General features: G+C 33.6%; 1 protein-coding gene across 2 annotated transcripts in view; it reads right to left on the bottom strand.

The window, feature by feature from the left end:
• Positions 1-11,903: 11,903 nt before the first annotated feature.
• Positions 11,904-12,558, bottom strand: part of LOC111635550 (serine/threonine-protein kinase mig-15-like) — a 143,988-nt gene continuing 143,333 nt past the window's right edge. For both annotated transcript variants that reach the window (XM_023380540.1, XM_023380538.1), the window contains one exon: positions 11,904-12,237. In XM_023380540.1, the coding sequence (XP_023236308.1) occupies positions 12,154-12,237 (84 nt within the window). In that variant the 3' untranslated portion in view covers positions 11,904-12,153. The remainder of the gene's footprint in view (positions 12,238-12,558) is intronic.

Below are 12,558 nucleotides of genomic sequence, written 5' to 3' on the forward strand. Positions count from 1 at the left end.
CGAATTTTAACGGATGTTGAGATCAGCGCTGAGTCAGTGTTGAAAATTGGAATGTCCCGAAATAATGGACTCAGAAATAATTGCAAATAAAACTCTTACAATACAGAAGTCGTCTTCCGATATTGTTTCTTTAACAATATGAATTGAAACAATGAGTATGCTTAATTATTAAATATTTTAAATAAAATATTTCAAGTGAATTTTATTCTACTAATATTCCCATGGGCATTTCCTGAGAGATATTCAATCAGATGTCTCTTCTTTGCCGAGGCATTTTTGATATTGTATTTGTAACAAAACAATCATTAAAAAATCTAGCAACGAGTTGTGTAACTTTCCCGGTTTTTATGAGATTTTTTTTTTTAAATAACATTCGTATTATTAATCAAAGTAAATAACTAAAATTGTATGTGGCGCCGTCTGTTACGAGATTTTGTTATAAAAACTTTGATATTTTATAATAATTAAAATTATATAAACGAATTAACTTTAAGGGTAGAGATGAGTTTTATAAAACACTGTAGATGCTAGCAAGTGGCCGGATGCCCGAGCGGTCAAAGTGGCAGCCTGCCGTTCTGGGGACCCAGGTTCGAATTCGGACAGGTCGTTAAATCTCCAGGAATTGTTTTTGGGAGGTCGTCATTCCAGATATGTCGGGCCCCGTCTCTAATATTAAATTATCATCATGGTATATTATATAGAAATAATATACCATGATGATAATTTACTATTAATTGTCTAATATTAAATTATCATCATGGTATATTATATAGAAATAATAAATATGAATGTCAGGAACAACTTGAAGGGTGCTATGTAGTGATTGTAAAAAAGTAGCATCTTAAACGTTAACGTTGTTCACCAAAATAACCTAACTTGGCTATTTGTAAGTGATCAATGAAAATTATTATTGTATATCTTTAAAAATACACACATCTTTATTTATGTAAATTAGACTGGAAGGACAATTGGTTCAAAATTCATTTCTAATTCTTCATCTGCTAAACGATTAACTTTGCTTATTACTTTAATATTAACTCTACTGTATATTTTTAGTACAAGCAGAGACTAAGAATACAAACTGAAAGGTGAAAAAATAAAGTTAGAACACAATCATTATCTATTCAAACTTAAAATCTGCAGTTGTTAAAATTATTTAAGTTTATTTTGTTGGTATTAACAAAGGGATTTTTGCAACCGGCTTGTACGCATTTTATGATACTCATGAAAAAGTTTATCTAATCATTTATTGATAACTAGTAATCAAATATTATTGTTTACCTGAAATGAAGTGTTTCTGACAAACTCTTGTATTGATATTCACTTTATCCGTATTGAAATTTTTCTGGTTAATTCTCCAGAGCCTCCTGAAAACTCCTCAGTTTGGGGTCCTTGATAAAAAATAATGCCAAGAATTTTAAAAAATGACGTTCCTTTGTTCTTGAGTGAATTATCATTACAGTAATACCTCGACTTACGCTACCCCGACTTACGCGAACCCGGAGTTACGCAATTTTCAAATCTCGTCGATTCGTCTTTTGTTTGAGCGCCACGCAACCCTCACTCCCCCCAATACTATTGTTCGGCTTACATGTTCGGACGTGTCGCGCGGAATCGACACATAGCTACAATTTATTTTGTGTTATTTATTTCTGTGTTTGTTATATCTACGAAGACTTGAGAGATTCTGTGTGGTGATTTCTTGTAACCGTAAACCAGCGCTGTCCAACTGGCGGCCCGCGGACCGTATACGGCCCGCCAAATAATTTTTACGGCCCGCGAGTACATTTTACTATGAATAAATTTATGTTACTAAATTATTATTATTAATAAAATTATTTTACTACCGTGTTTCCCCGAAAATAAGACAGTGTCTTATATTAATTTTTGCTCTGAAAAATGCGCTAGGTCTTATTTTCAGGGAATGTCTTATTTTTCCAGGAAGAAGAATTCACAATTTATTGAATTTATTTTTATTATTGAACAAAAAAATTCCCAAGTCGAACTTACATTAGACGAGAGTGACGTATATCCGGTGTGTCGAACTGTCGCCTTTTTATAGCGTCAACATCGGACTCGCTGACCAATTAGTGCTTACTGAACCGTAGCACTATGCAAATGTCATGTGGTTTATTAACCTTCTTGGCCCCCGAAATGTTTGGTGAAGAAAATATGGCCCGCGGGCTATGATAAGTTGGACAGCGCTGCCGTAAACGAATCAAAAGACGAGATAAGATTAACGAGAACATTTATTAGCTTACATACATTCGACTTGGATTTTACACAAATTGGGAAATTATACCCCGACTTACGCGGTTATCGCTCGGTCCCACCTATCGCGTAAGTTCGGGGTATTACTGTAACCCAATTACACAACAATTCACCATAGTGATATTCGCGACGAATAAACAACACAACTCCTCCAGCTAAAGCGCGCATAAACACAAATAAAACGTAAACAAACCACAAAGATGGCGCCGGACAATTGCGCATGTCATGATGACACTTGTGATGGAGGTTGGATTTTTGGAAGTGTTTGTGTTATCTAATGGTGTTGTTTACAGCGATGACGTGTGATATGTAAATGAATGGATGTGACGAACAAATAGATAATGATTCAATTGTAAATGTTATCGAAAAGCGCATAGCAATAACACTCCTCTATCTGGCCTGCTGATGAATTGCTGATGTTATCGTGAGAGGTGTTTGTAGATGTGTTGTAATAGAACTGAAATCTTTTACCAATGAAATTTATGCTGATTGATCCACTGATTGCTAAATATTTAGCAGTGGATCACGTAAATATTTGTCACTCACGTGAGTGTATCAACAAACCATAGATTTGAGTCTCCGGATCACTCATCAGATCAAGCCATTCTTCCAGGAAAACTTCATTCTCTCCGACTCTTGCAATACATAACGAAGATAGTGAAGAGAGCTTTATTTAGCGATTATTTCCAAATCTATCGTTTAGGATTTCGTAAGACTAGAATTTCTATTCGCACAACAGCCGAGTTACCAGGTCCCACGTTAGATCAAGACGTACTTCTGGGCACTCAACTGTTGAATATATAGAAACTCCACAGACTCGCGAAATTTCAAATGGGACATTCCAATTTTCAACGCGAGTGTTGAGTGTTGAAGTCAACAATTTGACGTCATCAACGACGTTTCAACTCGAGTACGGAGTGCTTAGTTCCCATAACTCCAACCTCAGAAAGATGGACTGGTGAAAAAATAAAGTTAGAACACAATCATTATCTATTCAAACTTAAAATCTGCAGTTGTTAAAATTATTTAAGTTTATTTTGTTGGTATTAACAAAGGGATTTTTGCAACCGGCTTGTACGCATTTTATGATACTCATGAAAAAGTTTATCTAATCATTTATTGATAACTAGTAATCAAATATTATTGTTTACCTGAAATGAAGTGTTTCTGACAAACTCTTGTATTGATATTCACTTTATCCGTATTGAAATTTTTCTGGTTAATTCTCCAGAGCCTCCTGAAAACTCCTCAGTTTGGGGTCCTTGATAAAAAATAATGCCAAGAATTTTAAAAAATGACGTTCCTTTGTTCTTGAGTGAATTATCATTACAGTAATACCTCGACTTACGCTACCCCGACTTACGCGAACCCGGAGTTACGCAATTTTCAAATCTCGTCGATTCGTCTTTTGTTTGAGCGCCACGCAACCCTCACTCCCCCCAATACTATTGTTCGGCTTACATGTTCGGACGTGTCGCGCGGAATNTGAGTCAGCGCTGACAACAGCGCTACCTCAACGTTGAAAAAAGGAACGAATTTTAACGGATGTTGAGATCAGCGCTGAGTCAGTGTTGAAAATTGGAATGTCCCGAAATAATGGACTCAGAAATAATTGCAAATAAAACTCTTACAATACAGAAGTCGTCTTCCGATATTGTTTCTTTAACAATATGAATTGAAACAATGAGTATGCTTAATTATTAAATATTTTAAATAAAATATTTCAAGTGAATTTTATTCTACTAATATTCCCATGGGCATTTCCTGAGAGATATTCAATCAGATGTCTCTTCTTTGCCGAGGCATTTTTGATATTGTATTTGTAACAAAACAATCATTAAAAAATCTAGCAACGAGTTGTGTAACTTTCCCGGTTTTTATGAGATTTTTTTTTTTAAATAACATTCGTATTATTAATCAAAGTAAATAACTAAAATTGTATGTGGCGCCGTCTGTTACGAGATTTTGTTATAAAAACTTTGATATTTTATAATAATTAAAATTATATAAACGAATTAACTTTAAGGGTAGAGATGAGTTTTATAAAACACTGTAGATGCTAGCAAGTGGCCGGATGCCCGAGCGGTCAAAGTGGCAGCCTGCCGTTCTGGGGACCCAGGTTCGAATTCGGACAGGTCGTTAAATCTCCAGGAATTGTTTTTGGGAGGTCGTCATTCCAGATATGTCGGGCCCCGTCCCTCGCCACCCGGCCGCCCCACTGTGGGTCTGGCCGAACCCATAATGGTCTTGCGAAAAAGAGGCCCTTTTAGTGCCGCTGTGGGCGGAGAGTTAAAAAGAAAAAAAAACGCTAACAAATAAAATCATTAAGTCTGACCCTTCGCGAGATATGACACGTGACCACCCTCTTTCCATCCCCTTGACCTTTCACAACCAAAATTTATTAGCAACAATGCCTCTTATATACAAGCTGTCATGCCAAACTTCGAGTATATCTTCACTCCGTCCTTAGACATTAAGCGAAATAAACGCCCACACACACACGAGCGGATTTTTTTTTACTTTTTTGGGTTCAGAGGTCTCAAAACGTGGAGATTTGCAAAAAACTCGGAGGGTCAAACTTAGTAAAGGAAAGTTTTGGAATCGTGTGTCATGTATACGTCACCGGCAATGTATGAAAAGCAGGCATTGTATAGAATTCCTGGCGTTTTTTGGACAAAGTATGAAATACCCGAATTATTTTAATATTATATATACTTTCCCTAGGCATTGTATGTAATATCTGGGCATTATATAGAATGACAAATGCTATTTAGGCAAAGTATTAAGAGAGTCATGAAGGGACTCTCTCGCGAGGCAAGGCACGTAACTTTCGACGTTCGCCTCAGATGGAGAATTCTCCACTTGTATTTCAGTCTTTGTTCGGAAGTGACGAAATGCGCTACTTTGAATATGTTGAATATTCAGCAGACTCTAGCCCAAGGGTCGCCAAACTTTTTTGATCGTCGATCCCCTACAAGTTTTCGAAACCTCACATCGACCCCACCAAAAGTTTGTGTTAAAAGCAAAACAAAGTACTTACTATTTTAATACATTTCTTTTAATTTTGCATTTTTTTTTCATTTATTGTATATTTGTTAATAATAATTTTTGTAACTGACAATCAGTGAGACGGATAAGCTTGATCCTTAGCTTAAGCTTGATAATCGACCCCCTAATAATGTTATTTCGACCACTTTGGCGAACCCTGCTCTAGCCCATATTGTGCTGTATGAAAATGGAAGAGCAAGGTGCGATATCGCCCCCATGTGGGCGTTTTTCCATGTTCAGGGGGGCGATTAGCAACAATTTATATTTTGGGGGCGAAAAACAATTTTCTGGTCGATATAGTAAAACATTATATTAATAATAATTAATTATTGTACGATATAACGAATAAAATATCTAAACAAATAACATTATATTAGTCTATTCAATGCAATACGAATTTGGCGTTAGCCTTGTCCCTCGGCATCGGAATTTTGTAGTGAAGGGGGCGACGATTCGTTAGAGGTTGAGAAACACTGGTGTAGATGGTGTCTGAGAAGAAATTATGACATGTTTACATGCGATTAAATGCGACTAGAATTAGTTGCATTTAATCATATGTAAACATCGCATTTAACGCATTACGATGAACTGTCTAAAGTGCAAGCCAATGCTGCAAAAAACAGTATTTTCCTAACCGAAACTACTTATCAGAAGTTAATGAGCGATGTGAAAAAAGGTCAAGATGACTATAAAGAAGGAACCACGGGACTATTGGCTGCTGAATTGCTATGATGTGATATTAGTGAAAAACATAGTAAACTGATTTATCCTGTTAGAGAAGGCGTTAGTGCTATCCAGTGCTACATCACGAATTCTTAAGTTATTTAACACTTCATGACGCTCATTTGACCATTGACCACGGAGGACGTGACAGAATGTTGAAAGAATTTTCGCCCAAATACAAGAACGTTACTCATCATGATATTCAACTGTACATCAACCTTTGTGAACCGTGCCAGAAAAAACAAAATAAGTATTTAAAAAGGTGTTGTAAAACCTATGTTTTTTCTGAATTTAATTCCCGTTGTCAGTCGATCTCATTGATTTTTAGTTGCTCGGAGCACCATCTATTCTTCAATCTGACAACGGTAGAAAATTTGCAAATAACGTGCTGAGCAGCTTGAAGCTTCGAGTATTGGCCGACACTGAAGATCGTCCATAGCAAGCCTTGCCACTCACAAAGCCAGTGGAAACAGCTAATCAAGATATTGAAAATATGCTGTATACGCGCATGCAGGATGGGGGCACTACGTTTCGTTCAATTTATGAACAGGGTTTATCATTCTGGGATCAAAAGAACACCATATGAAGCTCTCCTTGGTTGTACAACTAAAGTGGGTCTCACACACCACCTAAAGTGGGTCTTCTCTACCCCAAGATGTTTTACAAAACATACAGACTGAGGATCAGCTAGAAAAAATAATAGAAAGCATTCAAACAATACAAGACGAAACCGATCACCCTACGCAAAAGAGCCTATTGCACAAAACGAGGACGAGACTGTAGTCGACGATGGAAGAAACTAATTTGATGATGAATATATGTTTATCGAAGAGCTTCCATTTCTACTACCCGTTGTGTGTGTTTAAAGGAAACCAGTGATGCACATGTATGCAGAAAGTGTCGTCGAAAAATTCATAGATTCTATGGCCGTGCCAGTAAAGATGACGGAGATGAGAAAATTGATTCTAAATTCAATTTGGAAATACAGGCCAAAAAGATGAAAATAAATTCTGACATGAAATTTCTTCCTGCTTCTTTGCTAACGTTGACAGGGGACGAGGTGATTCGCGCAATCTCCATTGACAGTTGTTATAAACGTGATAGAAAACTGTTTTCACCGACTTGGAACTTCTGAAGAAATTTAAAAACAACTGTATGCGAGATCATAAATCACTTTATACCCAAAGAATTTACTCAAAATTGAAGACATTCCTGACCGCGAAATACCTCTCCGGTCAACTGCTATTGCTCAGTCTACAGGAAGTGGCCAAGGATTCGTCGTTTGTGTAAGACCAAGTGCCAACACATGAAGTGCTTTTGTGTAAAAAGCAATGAAGTGCAATTCAAAATGCCATTCAAGCCTTCCTTTTTGCAACAAATAAGTTAATTTTTTTCTCTTATTTAAGTAAGTTCTTTTATTTCACATTTTCTTTTTTCATTTATGTATTTTTAATGAAGGCGTTTTTTTAAGATACTCTTTTCAAATTTTACTTTTTTGTGAGAAGGACAACTAAGTGCGATTTAAAATAAAATTCTTTTCTTTCTTGTTGCAAGTAGGTTCAAATTTTCTTGTTTTACTCAATAAGTCCTATAATTTATATGAAAAAAGAAAAAAAATACAAAATAATCTTATCAATAAAAGCCTTTCCATGACCCTCTTTTAATACTTTGCATAAATAGCATTTGTCATTCTATACAATGCGTAGGGAAAATATATATATTATTAAAATAATTCAGATATTTCATATTTTGCCCAAAAAACACCAGGCATTCTATACAATGTCTGCTTTTCGTACATTTTAATATAACAGCCAGGATAGTAAAATGAAATTTTTGCTGATTTTCTTGCTTGCTATTCGTCTGCAAGGTAGGTCTTGTTAAAATACATATGGTCTTATATTGCATACTTCGTCTACCCATTAATGCTACTGGAGACAGTTGTGGAAAGATGGGTGGTATAGCATGACCTTCGTTGCTTACTACTACTAAAATCATCACAGTTGATGGAAATTTAGTGCGTATCTGAGGACGTCAAAGAATCTGCAGGTAATCTGTCATTCCCAGGGGCGGACTAAGGCCTAGGCAACCTAGGCACGTGCCTAGGGCCCGTAATTTTTGGGGCCCCAAAAATTAGGTTTTTAATTTTTTTAATTTTAAAAATAGGCCCGGATTTACAATGTTGCCTAGGGCCCGCTTTAGCCTTAGTCCGCCTCTGGTCATTCCTCTACTTAGAGATTTTTGGACTTGTTCGAAGTTTTTCTCATCAGTTTGCAACATTTACAAAGTTTGCAATTTCTAGTGTTGTGTTCCACACATATGGCAACTGTAACTGCATGTCTTTTCATTTCTTGTGTTAGTGTTTTATCTGCCACAAGGAATTTGAAAAAGACATTTTAATTGGTTTAGAGTGTAATATATTGAAAATTAAGCGTCCCTAAATACCCCCTCCCCCATCGTGTTTAATTAACAATTGAAGGGAAAAAACTTAATCATCAAAGCTAGAAGAAATATGACAATTATTATTGGCTTAAATATAATCTGTAGTTAATTTAAGAAATTAATACTTACTATTTTGAAAATATCATTAAAGAAAATTACGGATAAAATCATATAATTTATTGTATGAAAAATTATTTACATATTATATTATATTGTATTATATGTTTCTGTTATATTAGAGTTATATTTCTGTTTTCGCTTTTAAACATACAATAGAAACAAGTTATTTATTTATAGAAACAAATTTTAACTTTTAAAAAAGTTTCTATACATTTTTACAAAACTTTCAAGTCTGATTTTTCTTTCTGCATACCGAAAACATTATCATTTTCTCAATCAAACGGGTTATAATAATGTTGCTTAAATTATCTGAAGTGGTAACTAGGAATTATGTTTCCATTAACAAATAAATAGATATAAATATCATTTAGATCAGCCAAGTCTGTCTTCTTCCTTCTAATCCTAATATTCTTCCTCTGTTCTATTATCATCCAATTTCAATAGAAATTAACGATATGCACCAAATTATTACTAGATTTATACAGGGTGGGAAAGAAAGTCACTTAACATCCCTGCTACAGAATATTGAATGCACACAAAGAATGTACATTGAGCATATTATGTAACGTGCATAACTCTGTAACTGTTGGAAGTAGTCAATAAATCTTCCAGCAATCAATTCCTTGCAAAATTCTGACCCAAAATGAAGTATCACATGACCTCCTTCCCATTTACAGTTTCGGAATTGCATTCAAGATGGTGGACGTGTGTGTAACACACATCAATCAGTTTCCCCTTAGTCTAATGTGTTCCTGACATGAGTGAATTAACTTGGCTACATTCTATATTCTGTAGTAGAGGTGTTAAGTGACCTTCGTTCCCTCCCTGTTATTTTTGTGAAAATAACAAACGTGTTAATGTACAGAAATTTAGAGACGTGCATTTATTTTTCTTTCACTCGTTCTCTCCAGTCTTTCTAGACTTTATTTTCATTCTTGCTCTTCTCCATTAGTTCGAAAGGATAACACCAACATCAAAACAAAAATACAAATCAGTAAGTAATTGTATGTATCAAACAAGAGATCTTTCTGGAAAATGTCACAGATTACCACTTTGAATGGCATTGTATTATTAATATTCCGATATGTGACTGATCATTTGAGAAAATGCTAATGTTTCCTGCACATGTTAGAAATGATCATCCAGCTTTACTCTGCGACAATGAGGCACAATCATCACTTATGAATTCTTATAATGGCAAAAAGTGAAGCAAAATATTTGTTGGAAAATACTTAAAATTCATTTTTTGTATAAAAAATTTGAATGTTATTTTTAATAAAAATACAATTTGACGTCTACTGAATCTTTAAAAGCGATAAAATAAAATTAGGTTCTAACATTTACAATACAGTACTGAATTATGATATTAAAGTGTCAACTATAAAAGAACAAAAATCAATCTCTCAGTTAATTATTTCCAGTAATAATAATTAAGCCTTTAGAGTTTATGTACTAACATTCTTTTATTTTCAATAAATATTCACAATGAAATATGTAAAATTATTAATTAATTTTAGCATATTATAGTTGCATTCTGCGACAAACAGAAATTAAAAAGTAGAATAAACTTAAGCAGTTAAAAAAAGTTTAATATTACAAACAAACGTATTATTTTTCTATATTTTTATATACATTAAATTGTTTTGTTCCTTTATTTTAAGTTTAAAATAACTAATCTAAGATCATTATTTTACAAGAACTTTAAAGAAATAAATAAGTTCCTTAATCAAATTGATTAACTTTAAACCGGAACTTAAATATTTAAAAAAAATTGACTGTGAAAAAAGTTTGAGGGGGAAAAGAAAATCGAGGCTGGTCTTTTTTCTAAAAATAGAAAACAAATCCGACTTCGAGTAGAAATTTTGGTAGCTGCCGCCCACCCGTCGCGAGGGTCCGAACCTAGGACCACCAAATCAAGAGGCCAGAGAAATAAGGCCCCAAATTGGACTTTAATGAATGCATTGCTAAGCGAGGCCCTCGATGATTGCTAAGTAAGGCTGAGGATTCGTTTCCCTCTGGATCTCAAAATGGTCTTGGATTATGCCTTATTTGTACTTTTATTTTCCTTTTAAGATACAAATAAATGCTACTTTTGACACGGGTAGTCGTTTAGCTTAAACTCTAAAAAATCTGATTTTTCAAAATCATCGTGCAATATATATACATAATGATGAAGTATGAAGAGTGCTCTCCTAAATTATTAGTAAGGGAGTGAATTAGTGTGATATGGCAAGTGTTTTTTTTTGTTTAATCATCCCAGAAGTTAGCAAATACCCTTTGCAAAAAGTCAGTGGAAAGTTTGATATACAGTATTCAAAATTATTGAGAATAAAACAAGAAAAAGACCAGCCCAAATGCAACAGACCATCATTGAACCTATTGATAACATTCCAACTCTACATATTTATTTTTGTTTGGTTAATTAAATTACAATTTTTTCTAGCTCATTACTTTTTAAAAAAGGAAAGAAATCCAATCAGTACAAATATACATTTTGTCTTTACAAAATTTATATAATAAATTATGAATTTGCCGAATGTTGGAGAATATGTACAGTTTCGAATGCTCTAGTCTGAATGAAATGTAATAACATTTGTGAGTAGAGACTAATTGGTAACGCATAGAAAAATTAAACGTTTATTTTTTGTATTTTTTTCACTGTTCTTATATAATATTCATTGAGCAAACATTTAATACAATCAATGTATTCTCAATATCCCATAGTAACAATTTCAGGGGGACAAAGTATATAAAAATCTATCAAATTTAAATAATTTCAAAGGATGTCGACCAGCCAAAAATCCCAACCTCTTTCCTAAACTAGTGGCCTAAACATCCGGAGAATTTTTCTTTTCCAGTTTCTCTCATTTATTTATTTATTTATGATATTACATGTCTTGGCGAGGAACAAACTCATAAATTAATTCGTTAGAATAACTTAACTATTATGCACCCAAATGGTTCATCATTCTGCACACAATACACTGAAGCACTGATACATACTTAAAAAAACAAATTAAAATATATCAAAATAATGAAAGTGATAAAATATTTCAGAATATCAATTACAGTATAACAAAGAGTCTTAATTATTTATAAAAGCTTAGCACCAATATATCAAAGTGAAACAGCACCAACTTTATTAACATTTTTAAATTCTTCTTAATTTCTTTTTAAAACAAAATACAACTCGTTTAAGGCGGACGCCAGTCAACGACAGACCAATAGAGCAAAATTGTTACAAACAGAATAAAAACTAAATTACTATAATTAAAAAAAAGAGGGAGCAAGAGAGAGAGAGCGAGAGAACTACTTTTATGTACATTATCAAATAACAAAGGATAATTGTATTGAATGATAAAAACTCATTGTTAAGAATGTTGAGCAAAGTATAAAACAAACGAAATTTATACAGTAGAGGTGCTGCAGAGTAGAGTTATTTAAAAATTCCTTGCTTCTCTTGTTTCGTGGAAAAGCAACGTTATATAAAACTACCTTCGGTACTTCTCACAAACATAGTCTATGAACTGTGATTTATTATATTGTACAACGTTACCAGTTTGCCATTCCGGGCTTATTAAGAGTCATGAAATATATTTGACAAGATGAACCACCTTTAGCTGAAGAAAAGAACACCTGAAATTAAATAAGTGATCATTAAAAAAGTTCTACATAGTTTACAATTAATATTTGTTTAGTCAGTTTAATAACATAAATGTTAATTTCTGTATCAATAAAATTAAATCCTGAATCTTGTGATTAATCTGATTTCCTTGTATTATAATGAATTCTTTTTCTTATTTTTTAAAAACATCCCTCTTTTTGTAAATGATTGTGACAAAAGTTAATTGTTTCTTTGTAAGTATAATTTCTAAAAATTAGAATTAATATTTTAATAAGTTTAATTTGAAATTTGTTATTGGCATTTTTTTTTTCTGAAAAACATTTGTTGCAGTT

This window comes from Centruroides sculpturatus, unplaced genomic scaffold (genome assembly GCF_000671375.1).
Source record: "Centruroides sculpturatus isolate CEXI.00-Female unplaced genomic scaffold, Cexi_2.0 scaffold708, whole genome shotgun sequence".
NCBI lineage: Eukaryota > Metazoa > Arthropoda > Arachnida > Scorpiones > Buthidae > Centruroides > Centruroides sculpturatus.